The 24,321-nt window shown below is 39.1% G+C and overlaps 1 protein-coding gene across 1 annotated transcript in view; it reads left to right on the forward strand.

Moving 5' to 3' along the window:
- LOC139739355 (ADAMTS-like protein 3) overlaps positions 1-24,321 on the forward strand; it is a 197,988-nt gene that overhangs the window by 154,835 nt on the left and 18,832 nt on the right. Inside the window, exons 7-11 of the mRNA XM_071649975.1 lie at positions 10,199-10,325; positions 18,221-18,422; positions 21,640-21,805; positions 22,724-22,796; positions 23,438-23,802. Coding sequence (XP_071506076.1) covers positions 10,199-10,325; positions 18,221-18,422; positions 21,640-21,805; positions 22,724-22,796; positions 23,438-23,802 — 933 coding nt within the window. The remainder of the gene's footprint in view (positions 1-10,198; positions 10,326-18,220; positions 18,423-21,639; positions 21,806-22,723; positions 22,797-23,437; positions 23,803-24,321) is intronic.

Genomic DNA, 24,321 nt, shown 5'->3' on the forward strand with positions numbered 1-24,321 from the left:
ATACATAATCATACTACTCCATGCATTGAATAACTAGAGAGGGGCCGTCAAAGGCGGCAGACCCACGCCTTGTACAAAGTCGGGGTAAACATAATGTGCATTCGGTCATCTACCAGAATTCGGTCACTTAATTGCCAGTGTGCTTCCAGCCAGTGAGTTCTACCAAAGATCGTACACTGAAGTGTACGATCTTTGGGTCTACAGTCACATCACACGCAAATCACATCATTTCACATGTTTCACATACGGTAACACTCATTCACAACAGGAAAGTCCTTTAGTCTCCTCCAAAAGTCCATCGAAAATCCCAAATACCATCGTCAAAAGTGCAGAATCAGAACTTTTCCAAGCGCGCGCGAATTAAGTCCAGTTTTAAGAGTATTGTCTACGCGACGGGTCGCCGAAAAAGCGCTAAAAATTGAGAAATACGCCGTTTTCTTGCGGGATATTTTGCTCATGGCAAGCCGAGAGTGTGATGATATCAAAGGTCGTATGAGTGTACGATCTTTGATGGTATCCACAAAAGCGCAAAAGAAAAACAAAATTTACGTACTCCCTAGGCAATTACCCCTATGATTAGTGTCTACGGAAATTATTCAATGCAAGGGTTGAATGCAAATGTCTACTGCACCAGTATTCGGTCACCAACGAGCGCCGCAACGTCCCCGATGCAATTTTGCACCAACAGTGTAGAGCGCGATGCATTTTCAGCGGCCTTGCACACGCATTGACATTGAGCGCGCATATAGTGCGTGCAGTGTGACTGACCGAGCAAATGCTCCTCCAACGAAAAAAACAATCAATGTTAATTTGAAAAATCATCAAAATACGGGCCAGTTTGTGACGACGGAGAACGAACTTTCATAAATCTAGAAGGACATAGTCCCTCAAATAGGCCTAAACGTAAATTTCGGAATTCTTACGAACATTTGAGCAGCGAAGTCCGATCGTTTGGGAGTTTACGTGTTCGTATGGTAGCGGAAAATCGCAAAGTGAGAAACGGGAAATTTTCGGAGTGGTCACTATACCATGGGGTCAAAATTTCAAGGTCACACAGAATTTGCAAGGGTCAACCGATTATCACCAAAATCTAATCGATTCTTTCCTGCCATTATCCAAACATCCCCTGAACATTTCGTGCAAATCCGTTTACCCGTTCTCTTGTTATCTTGTACACAAACAAACAAACAAACAAACAAACATACGGAACCCTTTATATAACCCCCTGCCGATTTTCATCGGCGTGGGTAAAAAAGAATCTGAAATGAAATTCGTGTTGATGAGAGATAGAGATGCAGTTTGCTGCACAAAAACACCCTTGTGTTTGGATAGCAGTTTTTGCTTGCATATCGTTTAGTGGCAGCTGACAGACAACTGTTCCAACAGCATTGTATGGGGGAGATCATAAAGGCGTTGACTCTCCAAATTACAGTGTTTATTGTTGGAAAGCCCCCGACAGGTGACTGACTGCTCCGCCAGCCCAAACAGCCCGGGTAACAATTCCTCAATCCACGAAAGCTGGTTAAGGAGAAATTGCGCTGTGTGCCTGAGCTAATTTTCGTAAAAGCGTGTAAAGCCAAGTGATTGTCAGCAATGAAAGTTTGAGGATTATTCTGCTTGTCAAAAATTTTACTAAAATATGATATCTTCTCTTTGAATTCATTTCTTCAAAGCAAAGATATTGATGATTTGTAAATGAATAACTTATGAGATGATAAATAAGGTGATTAAATCATCACCCTTTATATATTGCACTTGTGATTTTGGATTATCACTGCAATTTTTTCATTTACACACCTCAAACTTGAAAGTTCCAAACTTGCATTATTTTTCTTGGAGTCTGATGAAGCTTTCAATGTTTTGCTCTCTTGATTTTATCACTTTTATCAAGAAATTTAATGGCAATGTGAAGATTGGCATGTCCCTTTAATACTTTGTAGGCCCACAGCATAAAATTATTGCATGAATTTCTGGTGTGAAAATGCGAGGGGAAGGTGTTGGCGCCCTGCAGTTCCACTTTGTTTTCATTCGTCGATTCGATCCAGCATGCTCGGTTGGGTGCTAAGTGCCTCTCTCCGGGCCCAGGGAAGGATAAACAGTCGACGTTGTAGTCCACTGGAGACATTAAGCCCTGGAACGTAATATGTCTTCGTGGATGCCATGTTTTATCAAGCAATGTTGATATACCCTTCTTAGGGCATATCGCTCCTGACTGTTCTAGAGAAACATCTGTATTCTAAAGTCATTAGTTTGCTCTCTTCTTAATCTGAATGATATTGGATAATAAAGCTGGTTGCCTGTTGAGAAAAGAAATTCATACAAGGTTGCAATGATTATCTGTAAGGGTTTAGGCTTACATAAATTGGCACCTGAATATTTGAATAGTTTACTGTCCCCACCACACAGGCCATAATTACAGACTGCACTTACATGTGAAGGCACTTCAATTTTACATATTCCAAGAGCTGTTTCAAAAAGAGCAGAGGTTAGCTTTGATATTTGTGAAATAGTTTGCCAGCACATTTATGGCTTTGTTCATCAACAGAATCTTTAAGAGAAACTTAAAGACACACTTATTTTCATTGTAATGTAACAATATTGGAGAGCTGTATGTAAAGCGCGTAGAGCAGTTTTTCATTGATTATGCGCTGTGCCAGTTATTATCATTATCAAAGCTACTAGAGTGAACAAGATCTCAGTCAATTTTAGGTTCAGGTATATCAAACGATCCGATCGACCAAGATTATCCATAACAAATACCATGAGACTTATTCAGGCTTTGTCTGACTTATAGCAACAACGTATCAGGGCCAGTAATGCCAGCCTCAAATTGGAATGGGTGCAAAAAGGTAGAACGGTCTGTTCATCATGAGGAATTCAGGCCAAATGCATTCATATAACATGGAGTATGTGGCAACCTGAACCATTTTGCAAGCAAAGTTAAGAGTTGGTACAGTTTTCAAGTATCGCTTTTCACCATTTGGGGCCATAGATATATAACACACGCTTGTTTAGTTCCAGCGGGCATGAAATTAACATGCGTGCCATATTACATACACAGTTCGCCATTGGGCATTAGTGCTACATCATTGAGAAGGTGTACCACCGAGTATCAACTTCTCAGTCTAGCCAAAAACTGTTTCTCAGACTTCTTTGTGTAAGTGCTGAGCTCAAATTGGCTTGAACTGCTTTAGAAACCACCTCCCACCAGCAGAGAAAAAAACATAGCTGTGCTGATTCAAGTCTGTTTTTCAATATTTACAGCACACGACTTTATGGAAATTACTCGTTACAGCTAGAGGAACAAATAATATGCTAGATCTTTGATAAGTAATACAAGGAGATATTAAGATAAACATTAATCTCTAACAGTAACTGTTAACTTATAATTTGGCGAGTTTGACACCAGTGCAATGGTGATAAATATTAACGCAGTTTCTTCTTCCGATTGTTAATTGTTCAATTTGTTATTCCTCAAGTGGTTTATTTCAAAGTTAATGGAACTTCCTGTTGAAAAAGGCAATAAAAGCTTCAGAAACAAAAGTGGCCCCTGTGTATTAAAGTTATGGTGATCAGGGCCCTGTTTTATGAAGAGTTATAATCGATTATATAGTTGATTTCTATCATAAGTCTATGGCAGCCTGTGTGGTAAGAAAATCTATAATCGATTTTATCTTTCGATAAAGATGGGCCCGTGTCATCCAATTTGCATTTATGCTGGTCATATATACGCCATTGATCATAGCAGCAAGGTGGGACACTGATTTTGTGAATACCTGGAAGTATGGACCAGAGCGGGAGTATACACCTGCTCTAGGTGAACACTCACACCTGCTATGGATGTCCGTGATCACAAAACAGTGTCTTACGGGAGGTGGCAGATCTCACAAGGGGGTCATGTGTGGCAAGTGACATGAATGCACAAATGCTTTTCACATGCAAGAGCATTCACATTAGAAGGGCTTTGTGAGTGTGACTGCGCATTTGTATGTCTGTTTGTTGTTGTCTTTCGGTTTGTTCTTGCTTCTGTGTTGGAAGTCACAGCTGCAATGGTCCATGGAGTTCATAGTAGAAACAGAGAGGTGCTCACCTCCCTGGTAGAAAGGATGATAAACAGTGAAGGCATTCATTTTGATGGAATTCCTTCTTAAAGAATCAAGGCCATGTAAACTGTCTTCCTGTTTTTTCCTCCACAAGAATTGTCCAGATTTTATCTCTGTTGTCCATTGTTTTCCTTTGTTTATCTCCAGTGGGGGATGGGGGTTTCATCATCCTGAGGTAAGAGGGGTTGGTGTGCCTCCTTAGGACCACCTCCAGCCATTCATCCTCCTCTTGATGGCTCTTGAAGGCTCTTGAAGAGGACCTCCAGAACCATCCCCCCCCCCTCCCTGACATATTTGATGGGCCATGTCAATTGGCTATTAACCTCCGCTTTACTCCCTCGGACCCAGTTTTTCATTCGCCACCCCTCCGCCCCCATGTTCCGGCTTCAAGCTTTAGATTCACGATGGGGATTGACATTCTACCCATAATGCCTTGGGTATTTTAATCTGCTCTCCACAATCTTTTTTTTTTTCTTCCTCCATCTCCTTTCCCTGTGCAATACACACTGGTCTGCTATCACTGCTATCAAGGAGCTTGAATATTATCCCGAAGCAGCACTTGATCTTTGGTTGTCTTGACGAGAAGTTTATCCTCCCAGCTTGAGGAGTTCCAGTTTCCAAGACACCTCTAATGTAACGCATTCCACCTTTTAAAAGTAAACTGAATTTGTTACACTGTGAAATTCTTTGAAATCAAAAAGGCAAAGTGGGTGGTAATTTAGTCATGTTTCTTTTTCCTTTTTCTAACATATTCACACAGCCCCCCCCCCAAAAAAAAAAATGGAAACTTTTTCAGCGAAATTTCAATTTATAGAACATATCCATATCAATCCAAAGGCACTTTTCCTCAGAGGAAAAAAAAAAGCATTTGCAGAATTCCAAATTAGGGAAATTTGAGATCTTTAGCAAAAAAAAAAAAAAAAAGAGTGCATAGGTGACATTCATTTAAAGCATTGGAAGAATATTTCAAAGCCCTGAATAAATAGAGTGTTTCATGAATGAATGTTTGAAACCTCAACAGAACTACAAGCAAACATATTTCATTTTCGTTTTTAGTAAGGGGGGGGGGGATTTCCGAGGTGAATTCAAGGTTGAGTTTCAAAAAGTCTTTGTAAGATAAGAGAGACTTATACTCCTGAATATTGAAAGAAGGGGCAAAGGTTAAAGTTTTGTTTATATTGAAATCAAGTGGTTGTTTAGTCACTGGAAAGACTTCTGTGATGATTGTTTACTTTATAGTGTCATTGTACATTTTAGGTTAGGAATGCCAGGATTCAATATTTGCAGGTTATTGCTTTGTACATTATTCATTTCCTGTGTGTCCGGTAAAAGACTGCTGCATTTCTCCAAGATGAACTCGCATACTACTTAGAGCAAACATACCAGTGATTTTGAAAAGGGTTTGTGATAAGAAAACTGTGTTTGTTGTAGCTTATGATATATTGTCGCATTTTAAACTAGTGCGGCGTTTGTATTTGAATCGTTTTTATTCTGAGTCACACATTTATTCCTTTCCTATGATTGTAAGTAGTATTTGTGCATACTTTGTGATATACGTGTAGCATTGGTTGATCAGTGTGTAGTGACAATAGTCAGCTAGATTTCAACTACATTTGCCAGAAATTGTCTACTTTTATGCACCTGCTAATGGCATGATAGTAGTTAGTGGAATATGCACATGGGTTTTTCAGCCAATTATGTTTCTGTCACCCTTGTGCAGTCATTTTAATTCAATTGTACTCAGTTTACAGCCAAAAAAGAAGAAGATTAAAACAAAGAACCAATATGGTCAATACAGTATAAGGAACATTCTCATTAAGATCAATACAAATTATAGGTACACTGCTTTTTTTCTGGTGAGAGTTTACAAAGAAAACTCTCATCCATTTACTAAAAGCATCGCCAAAGACTCATACATTGCATGTGTGCTTGTTTGAGTGTGTTCATGATTGGATATCTGTTAGCACACACCATGTGTCATCACATGTTTTTGCATTCAAATTTTTCCCAATCCATGGATTAGACTTAAACTTGTTTTATAACTTTTGGCTTGTGTGTTTCACATGGACACAATGTACATACCTTGAGACTGAAGGTGTTAGACATTGATCTGTCATAACAATAAAAAGCAACCTTGTAGCTTTAAAATTGCCTCATATAACAAAAACAATGCCCACTTTTTTTCACTCCCACAATCCTTTGCAGCAGGTAATGTGCCACTGTAGCATTATAATTGGTCAGTTAGACAGTATGAACCTTGTCATAAGTTCCTTTCAACCGGTCAGTGAATCTACAGTCTTGAATGAAGCAACAGCTATCTGTGCATTATGCCAACAGTACATCGCATTGCTACCACACATCTCAGCTGAAGATGGCCCCGTGGGAGTAATTATCATGCCATTCTGCTGTATATATACACACATACAGACATCTTGTAGTGGGTTAGGTTTCAAAGTGAGTGAATATGATCAATTAGAAGCGGCTACATGCTGATACAAGTGTACATGAACTGCTGCTATATCAGGAGCATCTGCAACTAGTGGATCACTGTATACTCACTCTTAATCAAGCCGTGTGTAACAATTGAAAGCTTTCAAAATCCTGTGCATATTTTTCAATGTTTAATGTTGATAAATGACTTTTCATCCTCATGATGAAGTAGATATTCCCTGATGTACATATGCGATATTATCACTAACCAAGTTAAAAAGTGAATAATTCTCTTTTTTTAAAAGGGTTACCAGTGGTTTAAGTGGCCATAATGATGTTGAAGCAGAAATTGTCCATAGCCACCACTTTTGTTACATGCTTTCCAACTTGTAAGTCCTGAAAAATTATGAAGATTAAATAGTTTCCCTTTAATATGCTCTGTCCTTAACCCTTCTTGTCAAGATATTTTCCTATCATCAGAAGATATGAAAACATCCACAGGAAACTGGACACCCCTGTGACCGATGTCCAGTCAGGATTGAGGATGAGAGTTGATGACGATGTGAGAAGTTTCTTATCTTCTGGAATGCTTGGAGGCATTAAATACCATTTGAATTTCACAGAATTCTGCAATATTCCCCTGAACATGTTGATGCATCATGAGCGCTCGGCTGTGATCGGATGGAGGCAGTGCAACAATAGACCCAGTCCTCCAGTTGGGATGGTATTTTCACTCCACAGTTTATTAGCCTTGGGGGTCGTAAACCTGATTAAAGGCGACATGGTCTGACATGATTGCTGTTGGCATATCGAGTGTTTCATCTTGTGGGGTGAAGCAGTTCAGCTTCTCCCCCTCCATTTCTTTTTCCCTATCTCCCACCACCACCACCATCACCAGGGAAGAAAAAAGCCTTAACTGACTTAGCTGATACTGTTACCAATAGGCTACTAGCATGATGGATGGTTGGTGAAAGTCATCCATGCTATGTGGACTATGTTGAATTACTCTCAGCTCCCTTTCCACGTATTCTCTCTCTCCATCTTCTCTTCTCTTCTCTTCTCTTTCTCTCCCTTTCTTTTCTCATCTCTCCATCTCCCCTCCTCTTTCAGTATTACCCTTTCTTTCTATTTTTGTATATCTTTCTCTTTCTCTCAATCTATATCTCTCCCCCCTCTCTATCTCTTCTCTCAATATATGTCTCTGTCTCTCACACACTGCATTGAACTTTTCCCCTGGGACTGTTGGTACATGGTTGACGGTGATAGAACACGTGTACAAAGTGTAATTGTTGATCAAAGGAAGGGAGTCAAAAGAGCTAGGTCAGAGGGCTCCAGAAAGCATCCCCGTTATAATTTTGACAGACAGAGATATGACTGTGAGATATAGTGAGGATGTAATAGATGCAATATGTTTGGGAGGTGGGTTGTTAACTGTAAGCAAAAAGAGAAAGATGTTCAAAATGCTGGTACAAATCTTGTTAGAGTTGACTGTCATCAATAGAGTTAAATCGAATAGACAGTATGAGGGGGATTCTATCAAAACTGGACTGGGAATTATGAAGGAAAAGAATATTGGAAGTTTCAGTGAACCCAGCGTAGAAGTGGTGTGAATAATCATAGTCTCATTTTAATAAAGAGGTAAAAACTCTCTGTTCCTTGGATAGGATGTTAAATGTAGGTCCCATGCATGAGGAACTCATGGTACATGCACATAAAAGGTCCCATAAAAGAGCAGGGTGTAAAACCAGTGAAGTGGTCTGCCCCACATACCCACACTAGACAACGGGTGACTGATGCTGACCCCCATTCACCCCAGGTGATTGGCAATAGTCAGCAAACAGTGTCAAACTCAGGTTATTGTGCCATTATACACGTAAGGGAAGATGGAACTGTTTTCCATTTGGGTTATTCTCAATGCCTGGTAAGATAGATAGATAGCAAGCCATCAAATATTCGCAAGACAGTGAGTCGAGGGGAGCTGAATCTAAAGTGAAATCAGCCAACATTCCTTATTTCAGAGCATGTTGTACTTTTACCCCATCTTGACCTCATTGGTAATCATGCTTTACTGTCTTCATGTCTGACAGACTAAAGGTCACATGTTTGACTTGAGGTCAAATGCAGGGGTCAGACGTAGGATTTTCTGGTCGCCTATCCAACGAGGGATGACAGGGTTAGCTTTTATCTGAGCTATGAATTATGCCTTGACAGTCAGATTATTGTGAATTGTCATGGTTCTCTTGAAATGAATTGGCAATGAGCTGGAACCTTCTCATCAGCGTAACAATGACTCCATAGAGAAACAGTGCAAGAACAGTCAAATCATTGAAAGAAAATTATGTGTATTAGTCTTCTATGTGTCTCTGAGTTTGTGTTTAATTTACTGATTCAGCAATGTTGCAAGTAGAAAATACAGAATTAAAATGGCGTTCATTAGTGTGCAGGGAAATTTTGCCTGGACTCTTTGATAAATCTCACATGATTTCGGTATTTCGGGAAATGGAATATCAAAAACAAGAGGGATCACCATGTGGGTATGCCAGTTACGTCGGGAATGTATCAAACGCGAGAAGCGGATATTGTGGCTCTCCTTGAGTGACCAAGAACGAAGGAATCTCTCTTTATGACCCACACGTGGGGATCACTTAACTGTGACATGTGTATGGATGACAGTGTAATGAGGCAAGTGCTATGTTTGGTGCGATGGTGAAGTCAATTGCAGATGTCCGCTTAACTCGCAACTGACCAACGGCACACTGGTCATCTGTCGGTCATTACTGATACACCCCGCATCACATGCCACTGATGCTTGAATTGCCACAAATATCCTGGAGGTGGGAATCCCTTAAAATGCAGGCAGAGAAAGAAAGGTGTGGTGTGTGTGTGTGTGTGGGGGGGGGAGGGGGTTCTTTATAAAGTGGTCAATTTGGGGGGCACACATTTTCTAGTGAAAATTGAAACAAACCATTTTGATGCTGGTTAGAATAACTGGGAAATTGAGGTGTGAGTTTCCTTCAATCTGTCTCCCTCTACAAATGATATTTATAAGATCGCAACTGCTGATCTATGATTTTTAACAAACATGTCGGAAAAAAAGGCACCAGCAGGATTCAGACCTGTCATCTACAATAGATGACAGGTTGCTTTTCATAGTTTGATTGCATATCTTTAAATGGACTGTAAAGTACTGGTTGAGGTAGGGATTCATGTTTTGAACATTCCTAAGTGAGATAATGAAAAGCCTCTTATGAAATATGAAAGAGCATGTAATTTTAAGAAGGATTCAACGTTTATTTGATGAAAATTGGTTTTCAAATGGCTGAGATATCCAAAAAAGTGCTAATGATAAAAGGCGACATGCCCCAACTTTATTACTATCCTTTTGTTTCACCTTGTTTTTGGATATCTCAGCCATTTCAAAACCGATTTTCATCGAATAAACTTTTGACACCCCTTACAACTGCATGCTCTTTGACATCTCATAGAGTGGTTTCTGAATATCTCACAAAACGTTAAAAGCTAAATCTTTACCTCGACCAGAACTGTACACATCCTTTAAGCCTTTCATAGCTTGATTACGTATATCTTGAATGTCACAATATTTTTTTTTCAACAATAATTATTTCAATCCCCTCCCCTCAATCTTTTTACTCTACCCTCTGCAGGCCAGCAGACTAGTGTTTTGGAGTGCACTGATCTGGCTACAGGGGAGACGGTGGCCGACACAAGATGTGAGGGTCGCAAACCCGAGATCGCAACGAGGAACTGCAACAACATCAATTGTCCCCCACGGTGAGTTGCTAGCAAGTTCAGTGCTGTTGTTGTGTCGTTTTGTTGCAGTGTGATCCAACTTTAACTTGGGGGGGGGGGACACTTTGGGACAAATTTCATCTCATGAAAAAGTGTTCTCAATTCTTTCAAATGATGTGTGCATTCGTATATTATGTGGTTTCAATTGTGGATGCAAATGTTTCACAACTGATTGTATGACAGCATCAAACTAGTGAATATGTACGATGTCATTGAGGGATGTTTTTTTTTTTCTGTGACTCTTTCAGCTGTTAGCTCTTTATGTGCCATCGTGGAAACCCCCTGTGTGCCACGTTATTCTGAGACAGGAAGGTAGTCATGCTCTGAGAAAGAATTCTGTTCTTCCAATTTGTATAACTCCTACAAATTTCTGCTAAGATGGGCATGCTAGTTGGCAAAGTTAAAGAGGAATGCCAAGCTTTGTTTCGATATAAATTGTATGACGAATCTATTTTCAATTTTTCTTTTGAATGACCAGTTGCTACATTACTGTAAAGGCATGACTTTTGCACATAAAACCATAACAAAAACTTATAATAATACGAGCAAATCTAGTTGGGAACGCCGCTTGATAGTCAATCACCACATAGAATGCAAGCCATATATGAGAGGAACAAAAGCACGAGAGACGCTTTCATTGTGCCGCGGGATTAGTGGTGATTAGTGATTTATCGATCGGTTTGGGCGGCTTTGTTTGTTGAGCAGAATATGCGTAGTTGGCACGCCGTCGACTGAGTCGGACGTGCGAACTTGGCACATAAAGAGTTAAAGTATAAATTGACAAGTGGCAATATGCTCCTGCTGCCTTATGTTCATCTCAGGTTCAAGAAGTGTTTTTTTTTTCTTCTCTCAAGATGTTCACGCTTCCAGGCATTGTGGCATTTGTCATCTGATGGAGGTTACACTTCAGATCCAAAAGTGGATTCCCATCAAAAGATTGGGCTCCTACTATCCCTTGAGGTGCTAATGGCATTAAGGTCCTTTTTGAATGGAAGCTTTTTATGCACTTCGATGAAAGTTGAAACATGAATCCCTTTGCTTTCTTTCGGCATGAAGATTTTTTGCGAGACACCCTTTATTGCACAGAACAAGACCACACATACGATAGGTCCTGTGGATCCTTGGATCACCCCTAAGGAAGTATAGGCTGTGCTTTAAGTGGGATCACTGGGTCAAAGGTGAAGGGTCATTCACACATGTCTCCAGGAGGCATTGTCAATGTCTGCAGGTTGCACCTGATGGATAGGGGGATGGGAGGTGGCAAGTGATATGCAGGAGATAATGCACCTGCCAGTGAACTGATCAAAACATTGCAATGTCACACAATAACAGCGAAATGGGGGGGGGGGGTGATTTTTAAAAAAAAATTGGTGATGAGATATATACACTAACATGTTTAGTACTACAACCACAGTGTACAGTATTTCTCTTGTTTGTGTAAAGAGAAATCATACGGTGATGGCATGTTGTCTAGAAGTCTCATTCTGGCTAATTAAAATACAAAACTTACTGAGGTACCGTACACTGTGGTGCTTATGAAACTGCTCCCTTCCATTTTATTCCTGGAGCACTTACTTTGTGAATAGTGTGATGAATATGAACATGAAATGAGACTAGTACTCTATCCTCTGGCAATGATGGAAATTGAATATTGCAAATGAAAACTGATGTATTGTGCATAGAAATGGAAATGGCATGTCTACAATGTTTTCTTAATAGAAGCCATATTCAGACGTATTTCTAGTCGGAGTAAAAATTTATGGCACGGCAATTAAAATTCAAATTAATGCATATCTTACCACGACCCTTGTGTCCACATGACGGTCGTGGGAAGAAACTCCGACCAATTTATGTGCGAGGGTCGGTGTAACTTCCGGAAGTGGTAGCGCTGCGCACATCGACCATGCAATTGTTTTTTTTTTTTACCAGTCACATTTGTCTTTTCCATTCTTGTTGAATTTCATCAGACATGTTGCATGAGATTGATTGTTGACTGAATCTTTTACCATGTGAAGAAAAATTTAAACGTTTCGCACTCTTGGGTAGGTATCTAGCTAGAATGACTTTGGTATTAACATGAATTACATGTATTCTGCTACTACTGAAGCTGATGCATTTCCAAACTACTTTTTTCCCAATCTTAAAGTTTAACCACTTCAAGAGAAATTCACAATTCAATATTTCTTTAGGACTGTGTTCTGTTGCTTCTCAGAATACTGCCATGGTCGGTACTGTATGTCATAATTGTATTTGTTCTTAATTACACACACGCACACACTTATGCCCAAGTACACAAAGACTTGAACTCTCAAACCAAGTAAATATGACAGACTATAGAAGCACAGGTCAAACTTGGGTTGAAAGGCCATCGAGTAGCCTGCTGTGCAAATCTATCTATTACAAGGAACAACTGCTGTGAGAATTGTAGTCCAGTCAAGGGGGGGGGGGGGGGGGGTGGGGATGGGGGAGAGAGAGCATGGATTAACTAGCCAGTGTGGTCCTAGATAGAAACTTATTACTACTCCATTTGTCAGGGTTTCAACAACGACATGCATTGCTTTAATATCTAAATACACCTTTAACTGGACATGAAAATTAGGTGATTCATTCAATTTGTGATTGGGGTGAATGGCCATGCAATCTTTAAGGTGTTCGATCATCAGAGGACAGTGATTCTCATTTGACATTGTGGGGACTACAAGCTACAGGGCACGAAATCTCCGTAAATTGAAGCCAAAGTTTCAAATTCACCTGCATTTTCCCAACTACATCTTCAAACAGAGCAGTAAGAATAAGAGTTTATACACTCCATTCACATTTGGTATGGTTGGATAGGCGAGGAATAGCTTCAAGTTGTCTGCCCTGTAGTTCAACTCTTCATTCCAACTAGATAGATATTCAGGGGGAAATGATTAGTTTATGATGGGAGGAAGCAGATGAAACTTATCATGAAGTGTGTGTGTGATTTATGGAGGTTAGGGTGATGGATTTCTGGAGAGAGTCACGACTTGTGTCGGAGATGAGTGCAGATCCTGATGGAACATGGAAATAAGGTTTGATTGATTGGAATCATGAAAACAAATCAAGAAGATTCTTGTTTGCCAGAACTTCAGGAATACCTTTGAGATACAGGAACACTGTTTCACTCTTCTCTGATGTACTGTCACTTTTTTTTTTTTGAAGAAGAAAATATATTTCTTTAATTTGTCTCTTACTTGATCTAGGAGAAAAAAAAACAACTAAGCACATCAAAAGTTTGCCAGCAAGTAACATTTTTACATTTTGAAAGTACCACCCCAAAAAGGGTCTTTGACTTACACTTGATTGATTCATTGAAAACATCTGTTTAGAAAGACAGATTATTAGTGACAGCCCACATATTACCCTGACTCAGAAATTAAAGCGAAGAAAAAATCTCTTCTGAACAGTAAATATAAACTTTGGTTGTACCATCGAGTGAAAAATGTTTACAGTATACTTTGTGAATACATATTGATACTTATCTTGACCTTATTATGTACCTGTACATTTTTTAGATAGCTGGAAAAGTCTGTATTATATGGCTTTTCTTCTTTTAGAAGTAATCAGTATCATAACATCTAAAGCCTCATCCTACTTTGACCTTTGAACTGTTGCTTGGAATTTCTAGTTAAGTCATCAGACACCGACTTTCTGGCTGTTTTTTTTTCCAATCTCTTCAGACTTTATACTTTTAAAGGAATGTGAAATATCCATGACTTTCTTCAGAACATACTACAAAAAAGAAAAATGGTTGGAAAGCCATATGGAAATTGGATATACATACTATAAAGAAAAACCAGTTTTGAGCATTTAGGATGTGGTAAAAAAAAGGTAATGGCAGATTAGGCATTTAAGCACAAACGGTCATCTTAAAGCACCTTATAACTGTGTTATGTATCTTCTGTAGTAAATTTTGTATAATTTTAAAGCTTCATTTTTATGTAACTGATAGCTTCATTTAGACTGTAACTGATAATGATAATAGCAATAATCACAGTCAGAAGGACAGATTTTTGTGATATTCAAAGTTTGCCCTTGTTTAGAATCATTGTTTAGAATTGCAATTACATTATTGTGGGTGGCCAGCCCCACACTGTAAAAGTTTCCTCGAAGTTCTACTATGAATAATACTATTACACTATGTAGTAACAGGGGATGCTCAGTTGGCCATTCATTAGAATCCAAATGCAATAAGGGTAATCATTTAAAGATCCCCCAGGGGGTGCGTTGACTCCCCTCTGCCAAAGACATGATCATTGGCAGGTCAGCGTCGGGCCAAGAACCTTCTTCAACCTGGCATTTGAATGAGGAGTGTTTGGAGTGTGCAGTTCATGCAGGAGGCACAGATCCACCCTGCTATCTCATAGATTGGTGTGGAGAAGGGGGGGGGGGAGGAGGGAGGGATGCAGCACAGATAATAATCTTTCTCTCTCAAGACAGAGTGAGGTTTTTCATACTTTGTAGCATTTTTTTTTATTAATAGGATAGGGCATTTCCTGTGAACTAACTTTAAAGTTTAAACCCAAAAGCTTCATGTTATATATATGCACCGTAGCATGTGAACAGTTGTGATCTCGATAGGTTTACACTGATCAGAATTATCACAACAACAAAAAAGGATGATACATTGTATTTATTTCACACACACAAAGAGATATATATATACTGTATATATATATATATATTGCGAGAGATAGTTCCCTTCCCAAAAGTGCGCGGTGCCTCATTGTGGGTAGCATATACTAAAAGAAATGAGACTGAGGCGGACGTTGCTCTCGATCTTGAGTCTCCCTTTTAATTAGTCGAAAGCTCGACTGTTTATAAGGGAGACTCAAGATCGAGAGCAATGTCCGCCTCAGTCTAATTTCTTTCAGTATATATATATATATATATGTGTCAATAGGTAATTGTACAGTGTCAACGAGCAGGTAAAATGTATTCCTGTGATTAATAGAGGAGAAAGCTTATGTGTTTTTTATGTCTGTACAATAAATATGTACTTTTTAGAGTGTAACATTCTACTGGTATAAGGGTAATATCATACCCCTGTTGGCATGATGCATTCAATTTAGTTTAGTACTTCCTTTGATGAACTAAGCAAACAAATAATCAAAACTGGACTTTGCACATCAACTTGATGATCAATCTGATTGCAGTAGATTGTGGGTCTGAAGTACCCTGAAAATGAATTGAACTGGATTATGGGCAATCACATCGCAACACTTTGAGATACGCTGAAACAGTATAGATGGAAAAAAGGCAAACAAAATGTAGACAATGAGCTGTGAAAAGTATGGGCAATCTTGTTTATTAAAGTGTTTGATGACTTCATCTTATTGAGTGGAACAAAGTCCTAGTCTGTGCCAGTAAATTATTACCCTCGCATTAAAATGTGTATGTTTCCACACATTTGAGTTAGAGGGACATTGTGAGTGGGTCAGTCTGTTTGAGGGGTTTTTGAACCCAGGATCTTCTAGTTAAAGACCCGGGTGTGGGGGGATTCAGGTGATGATAAGGTTCATTAATCCAAAAACGAGAATAAATTGCATACTAATGAACCTTGGGAATTACAAACCTTGTTTTGCTTTCAGACTAACGAAACTTCGGATTAACGAACCTTCGGATTAACGAACCTTCAGAATAATGAACTGTATCTTGGGATTCATGGGTAGCCCTATTGAATCGGTCATCATTTGCTGCCCTCAGCGATACATTCAAAAACCATGGCTAGTTCAGGCCTGCCAGAATAGAATTGCCAGTCAACAAATGATATGCACATCTAAGTGTGTGCTCTTCATCACTAATGTTCAATTTCAAGTCGAGATTCTTCAGCTGTGTGTATGTACAATTGCATGGAGATTAGTGATGAAGCTGTACACAATTTGTTTTGGGGAATCTCAAATATGTCCAAGTCCAGCCAGTCTCCCCACTCCATCATATTTCCATACTACTTGGTCTTTAATACCAAGAATCCAGAACCTCGGCAGCCTATATTCAACAGTACCCCACTACGTACTGTTACTTTCATATATTATGTTGCATATTGTGACTTGTAAGACAATTTGGAGGGTTGTTTAATTTCTAATCAAAAACCAATGTAACAGACTGAGAAATAATTTTTTCTCTCTCTTTTCCAAAGAAAAGTTAGTGATTTCTCACCATGGAGATGATAAACAGCAAATTTGAATTAGAGGAAGCCACATTTTTGTGAGTTCTTTATTTTTTCAATATCAGTTAACTCACAAAATTAAAGATATTGTGTATACAGTAAGTGTGGCATGGGGACAATTCATAGATTACATCATTCTTATGAATGGCAGCTGCTTGCATTGCAAGAGATCTTTGGTTTTTAAGTTCTATTAAGTTTTCTGGCATGAGAATCAATACAGAAAGATGGCAGAAAAATGTAGAAACATAAGTTGAGGTAAAGTGATAATCTCATATTGGTGTCAAATCAATGCTGGAATGTAATTCATCATCCAAGCAGTAAATACAAGTACCATTCGAAGTGCTGTCTTGGTAATCAGAGTTCTATGAGGTATCTTGATGTATAATATTTTTTTTTTCTTTCTTCACATGTATCTTTTTTTTTTTTCATCAGAAAATTAGCACTACAGTGTAGTTTGTGTCATAAGCATTTATAAAATGATTCTTATTCACATTGGCTGATTCTCGAACACTAGATATGAACCTTAGATGAGATATTCATTTGCACTGCAACACTGGCGAAGGGTGCAGCAGCAGCTGGTGCAAACTCAAGTAGGGTTACACCATGTAAAGTTCCTCCGTAGTCCCCCATATTATATGCGTATACTTTGCCTGTGGCCCTGTAGTGCCAGCATCGTGATATATCCGTCCACAAATATTTGATTGGTTTCTTTGATGTTGGAGGCATGCCACTGGGGGACACCATGTGTTGAAACATGCAATGATTGGTTGAGGCAGAGGGAAGCGGGCGATGTACCCGCCGATTACGACACAAAAGTGAGATGGAAACATAGTGTTGTTTCTAACAGTAGTACTCCTCATTTGCACAACGCCGTCAAGCACTGTAAGATATCATCTGTAGATGGCATTTGGGATAAGAATAGCATGCACCACAATATCTTTCTTTTTTGTTCTATGTAGCTTTATTAATGTCTATTTACTCCAGGTACTGTGACAAATGGAGTGTAAAGTATGCCAAAATACTGTGCAAGAGAGAATCAAAATTATAGGAATAGTTCGCTTTTGAACAAAGTGAAAAAAAAACTGCTGAAAACTGTTTATTTAATAGTAGCGAGCCACTGGAGTAAAATGGAGTCAAAAGAGGCCTGAGCTTGCAATCCTTGCAGAATCTTCATCAAAGACAACAGGAACAAAGTAATTAGTTACATACAAACCTAGGTGACTCAGAAACAAATTTAGCACTATATCAAGTGTAAAGTGGGAGAAAATCACAACTTTATTCAGAAAACTTCCTACGGCAATGAAGATGTATGTATTTCTTATTCATGATTCATGATTTAGATTTATTTTCACCCTTGCACCCCCATCCCACTTTAACACACCCTGTTATTCTGCAACATGACTAAATCATAAGTTGGTGAATCCACATAGCAACGAAAATATCAAGTATTTTCTCTGTGTGAAAATTTAAATGAATTTTGCAGTTAACTTAACTACATGTAGCATGTAATTGACAACTGGTAAACATTCTTGGAAATAATAAGAAATGTACAGATATACTTAAATTCTTTGAATGAAGAACATGTGAAGTTCAGTGAAATTGTCCCAGTGCAAAAATCCAACATTCTGAAAGTTTCCAAGTTTGCACTATGTGATATGCTGAATATGTTTTTCTCATGTACACACAGGTGGGAACCAGAGCCATGGCATGTGTGCACCAAGTCGTGTGGTACTGGAAACCAAGTCCGAGAGGTCTTCTGTGTGCAGAAGGTCTCAAACAACATGACCGTGCGGCTCAGCGACGACATGTGTTCTGGAACCAGGCCCAGCACAAGTCGGGTCTGCAACACGGACCCATGCCCCCACTGGAAACCAGAGCCCTGGTCTGAGGTTAGTGTTACATTGGACATAGATCATCAGAAAGGAGTGTCCTCCTATTCCAAGCTCTAGTGGTGACCAAAAAAAAAGTTCCATTCAAAAATCTTTCTTGGTTTCAAGAGAGTCTGGGTCAAAATATGACTTTGATTGTCTGTGCTTGTCAGTTCAGTGGTGAGGATCAGATCATTGCCATAAGATTTCAAGATGGCCACCTGAAGCTACTCAAAGATTGTTCATGTCAAGGCTCCTTAATTGTAATTGCCTAGCAAATGAAGGCTGCTGTCTTTCTCTTGCTGTCTCGAAAGAGATGCCGAGATTTCTGTTTCAGTCTTGTAAAGAAGGGATTTTACATAGCACCTTTATAAAGGCAAAGATAAGACAGACATTACTTCAAGGCAAAATTTATCATCTCAAGCAACTTATATGCTATCAGTATCACTTTGTAATATTAGAAAAAATATATAATTTGCATAAATCAGTGGTATCAGAACCCTTCAACTGTGTTGTTAATAGAATATTAAATGAAGATATTTTCACAATTTTTTAGACTCCCATCTCCCTTATTCACTTAAATTTCACTGATTTATGAGGATTGATAGTTTAGTATTAGTCATCATTCAGATGAAGTTCTGGACAGTTTCCCTCAAATGTGATAGCGTAATGACAGTTCATCCGTTCAGTTTTGCCAGTTAAAGTGAAGTTGGTTAAAGTGAAGGTTAGGGGTTTGGAGCTATGTAGTCTGGAAGAGAGATTAAAAAAGAAAACTTTTCATGCTGATCATAAGAAATAGTTCCTTCTGGCAAAAAAAAAATCTGGCCCTGATGAACTACTTAAGTTTAAGTTCTAAGCTCAGTTTAAACCTGCTTTAGGCCATGTGTCAATACAGCTGCTACTGGATGGTAGTAATCACACTCCCTCTCCCCTCTCGCTTTTTCTTTCGGAATTTTGCTTTTTCTGTTGGTGGGGGAGGGGGAGGCAATAAAAATCCGATCCATTAAATTTCATGCACACCTTTCTACCCTGTCTTTACTGTCAAAGTCCCTTGAGCTAGAAACACAGAAACACTTGCTTGCTACTGCCATCATCCATTATTCATTTCCATTACTATAGGCCCTTTCACATGCACACCTGAAAGTAACAGTCTACATACATACCTGAAATTAAAGGTCTTTATTTTGAAACCCTTGCAATAGTTTGCCTCATGCAGTTTGTGAGAATGGCATGGGCAAAACTTTGAATCCCTTGATGAAACTCTTTGCACTAGGTCCATTACGAGAACGCCCAGGGTTATTCTTCACTCATCATTTCAAAGGCATGTGCAGTAATTACTGTACCTTAATCCCCTCCTCTCTTATAGATGCCAATTATTTTCTGGCTACAAATGATAAGTCATAACTTTCTCATTACCTCCGCCAAGAGAGGAGGTTATGTTTCATCGGCGTGTGTTTGTTGGCTTGTTTGCTTGTCCGTGTGCAATATAACTCAAAAAGTAGAGAACAGATTTGGGTGATGCTGGAATTTTTATGGATTTTATGAAGGATTTTCGATATTTTGGCAGATAGGGTCAATGAACTTGTGAGTTAAGCGGCGCATTTTTTGAGGTTTGCATATGCGCACTAAAGTGCGTGCTCTAGTTTCTGCTAGGATGAGGTGCACCGTGCTGGTGGAAGTTGATGACATTATAGAAGGCTTCTATATTGACAAATCAGACGATTTTCAACATGCATACATATGGTATCACTGATCTTATTTGGGGAAAAATATCGGTCATGGAAATGAGCGCGGAGGTCTGCGCTCTCAGAGTGCTTCTCAAGTTTACAAAGTATTTTTCCTCAATTTAATGCAGGCATCGCCCATGTTAGTGAAGTATGTTGTACTCACTTTTTTTTTCAATCATGAAAGTTTTGCCTGCGTGGAGTAGCAGGGTAGCAATGATGTTTTCTCAGGAAAAGATTTTTCTTCCTGTCCAATTATCTGACTACTGAAATTTGAAGCATTGCTGTCATGGTAACTCACCAGGCTCTACACAGAATCCCTCCAAACAGCTGGTCATTGGCATCAACACCATATATACACTATAATCTCATTTGTGCTCAATTTGTGGATTTTTTTTCCCCCCGTGATCATTTGAACATCAACATTTATATGCATGCAGCTTTTTTTTTTTTTCATTTTGTGTATCTGTCGAACTTTGTAATTTCTTATTCGAAGGGAACGTGACAGACTTATCCTAGTTCAAGATCAGCAAGAAGATTTTGTTGTTTTTGTTTTTCAGGGAGGTTGGGATTGCAACAAGTTCCCGGGTTCACTGTACATCATGGTTTTGAACTCTTGACTGATGAAGATGTATTTAATGTGTGTGTGGGTGGGGGGCAGGTGATAAATAACAGGGATGTATTACCTTTCTTTCAGTTTACCGGCCAAACTGTCTGTGATGGAAGCTCAGACAATTTTTCTTTTCCACGATAACATTGTCGGATGTTCAGGACAGCTGTTGTTGCACTGATTTATTGAGATTAAGTTAAGGGGAATGTTGATTGCCCAATGAATAAGAGGTGTGGTATGCATGAGATTCGACTTTCTGTTCAACGTCCCTTCGAAGATCTCATCCAATCGCTTGTGACAGAAATGGGAGTTCATTAGACTTCAAATGTCTCGTGGCGTGTCCATTACCTGTGCTGGAATTTGTACTGCTCTTTGTACTAAAGCAGAGCATGCATAATGTTGTGCAGTTTATTTATAGGTTTTTAATGTACCAGTATGAGATTTTATGTGTTCCTCAAAGCTAGTACCTTGAGTTCATATGATTTGTTTGATTTCTTCAATTTGATTGGGTGTTTTCTGTGAGACTAGCATGGGTAGGTCTACAAGATGTATCATTCAAAATCTGAGTCACAGTCCATTTCTGTCACAAGTCATAAACATAGGGTAATATATCCCAGAGATTTAGGGTGATATGCTAGGAGAAAATTCGTACCTTTGCAGACCGAAAATGACTCCTTTGAAGCATATACAGATAATTACCTGAAACTTTCCATACAGTGTCTGTTTTGTCAGTGAGCATATCTTTACATCCTATTCATCGCTGTTGTTCATGAACTCCTGCAATCTTTGTGACCGCGCATCACAAAAGTCACATGACCCAATTTCATGTGATGGCTCAAATTAGGTTCCTTAATTTTTCCGTCTGGATTCGTCAACATTCTCCCTATGTGCACATTTACTGCAGTGCTCTGTGACATGTGGTCGTGGCATCATAACACGTGACATCCAGTGCAGAAACCACCGCAATCAGGTGGTGCTGGGTTGCGACCCCGGCACGGTGCCCACCATGCGGAAGGCCTGTTTACCGGGAGTGCCGTGTCTTCCAGATCCAGCAACAAATACAATAGGAGGTAAGAAAAAAAAACTTAACAGAATACATTGTCGTCAACTCAGGTGCTTCTGAGAGACAAGAAAGTAAATATGTTCATCTTTTTTTCCAACATTTGATAGGGATCCCAGACTATTTGATCAGTCTTCTATCTTTGTTTGGCTTATGGGATGAAAGAAAAACTGTTCTGTGATTTTACTCCATGATTTCCATTTAGTTTGAAATGTGACTTGCAGTTGCGTATTTGCAAAAAGTCTGAACTTTTGTATCAGTATTCTGTTAATGTCATATTGATCCAGCAAACCACATTTTTCAACATTCATCTTTTGTGGTAGAAGACACATCCAGCACTGATTTGAAGGGGGGAAAAAAGGAAATTAAAAGTAAGAAGAAGGAGGGGGAATGCGATGGGTGCAAATGATAGAGCAGTCACTGAAAGGTGTAAAGTAAAAGTGTCTGAAATTACCTTTCCTTTTATGATCCACTAAAGATGCTATTTTTTTTTCCCTTCGAGAAAACTGTGCTCAACGATGACAGATTTAGGATTCAAATCACAGATCACACCATTACTGCTGCATCTTGATGAAATCACATTGCTGCATTGAAAAGAAACATGTTAAAAACTTTCAGCCGGCACAACACATTAGAAAGTTTTTGGAAGATCTGCAACAGAGATACATGATGAGTCAATTGCTGTGGAATCTTCTATATATCACAGTACACAAAAGATAGAAGCATGTCAATTCCAGCTGTGAGCCGTTATCTGTGGATGACCTGACAACCTTGTTAATCTTTTTTTCCAAAGATCATAGCAGCAGAGAGCTGCCATCAGTGATCTGTAAAACCTAGCTGCCAACTCTGCGAAAACTTATTCTGCAATTTAAATGTTATTCAAAAGAAAAACTACTCTTTAATCTTTATGTTGAATGTTTGTATGCAGTTCCAGAGACCAGACTCGAGTTGACAACAATCTCAGACGGTGTTCCCCGAGACAACCCTGCTGAAATTCCAAGGTATAGACTGTGTACTCAAAATCCAACTCTGAAAATCTTATTAGTTAAAAGAAAAATCATGCATGATATGTTATTCTCTCATATGAATATGAGATTTGTGTAATAAAAAATTAGTGGTACATATTAAAGCAAAACTTCATTTGAATAAAAAAAAAGCCTCCAATTTCTATTTCATGAGATGATAAAAGATCTTACTTGTACTGTATTTTCCCTCTTTTCCATGATCATAACACGCCTTCTCACAAAGAAACAAGAATGCTCAATGCTCATTTGCATTTTAATTTTTTTTTCATCACTTCACTGTGTTCTCTTCTCTTATAGATATCTCTCCCAAGAAAAATGACCAATTTTAATTCAGTTTTATTGAGAGCGTAGCTTCAGTATGAAGTTGTCTGTGATTCAAAGTGTGCACACAGCAGACACAAAAGCTTTCTTGTACTTGTGTGTAGATGCAAATCATTTAATTTGCAGCTCATTGTTATTAGAATTAATACTTAGGAAGAAGTTGTGTAGAAGCTGTTCAAAATATTTTGATACTTTAATATTATCATAAGCTCACAGATGGAGTAAAAGACTAGAGATTGAAAGGAAACTTTGGTACGTTTGTCAAACCTTGTGTGATGTGTTTCCATGGTAACCAGTTATTACGTGGGTGAGTGGAGTGCCTGCAGCACCTCCTGCGGTCGTGGAATACGGACTCGCAGCATTCGCTGCAAGGTGTACCTGCCCAGCTTCGACGCCACCTTTGACCTCAACGAGTTCGAGTGCGAGCGAGAGGTGCGGCCGGAGGACATCGAGGAGTGCACGATGCAGGAGTGTACCGCCCTCAACGCCAGCGACAGCAGCTACCCGCCGTCGCACCACCCCAACGAGCCGACGGAACCCAACGAGCTCCACCCAGGTCCGACCCATGACCTGGGTCGCGGAGGAGGCCCCGACGAAAGCAGCATCATTGCCATTTGGCGCTACGTAGGATACACACCGTGCAGTGCTTCATGCATAGGAGGTAAGTGGAACCGAATACTGTAAAAGTGGATATTTTCTCGCGACTAATTTTTCGCGCTTGGCCAGGTAAGAAGAGTTTCGCATGTTTTTAGTTCCGCGGAATCAAGCCATCAACTACTGAAACATATGGCACGCAAAAATATTCGCGTGCTTTGTTTTCACGCTTGCTTCTGGTCGCGCGAAATGCGCGAAAATTTCAACACCGCGAAAATTTCCACTTTTACAGTAGTTTTCATACTTGACCATGCTGATGTACTGCAAGCAATATTTTTCAATTTCAGAAAAAGCCCATGCGTTTGCGTTTGCGTTTGCATTTGCACTCAGTATTAAGCGCTATACAATTGTTATGTGTTATTATCATTATCATTATTATTATTATTATTATTATTATCATTATTATTATTACTTTTATTATTGTTATTATTATTATTATTATCATTATCATTATCATTATCATTATCATTATCATTATCATTATCATTATCATTATCATTATTGTTATTGTTATTGTTATTGTTAT

The sequence above is a fragment of the Diadema antillarum genome, unplaced genomic scaffold (genome assembly GCF_040938485.1).
Source record: "Diadema antillarum isolate AM-2024a unplaced genomic scaffold, OU_Dant_1.0 seq00000798_RagTag, whole genome shotgun sequence".
In the NCBI taxonomy this organism is placed as follows: Eukaryota; Metazoa; Echinodermata; class Echinoidea; order Diadematoida; family Diadematidae; genus Diadema; species Diadema antillarum.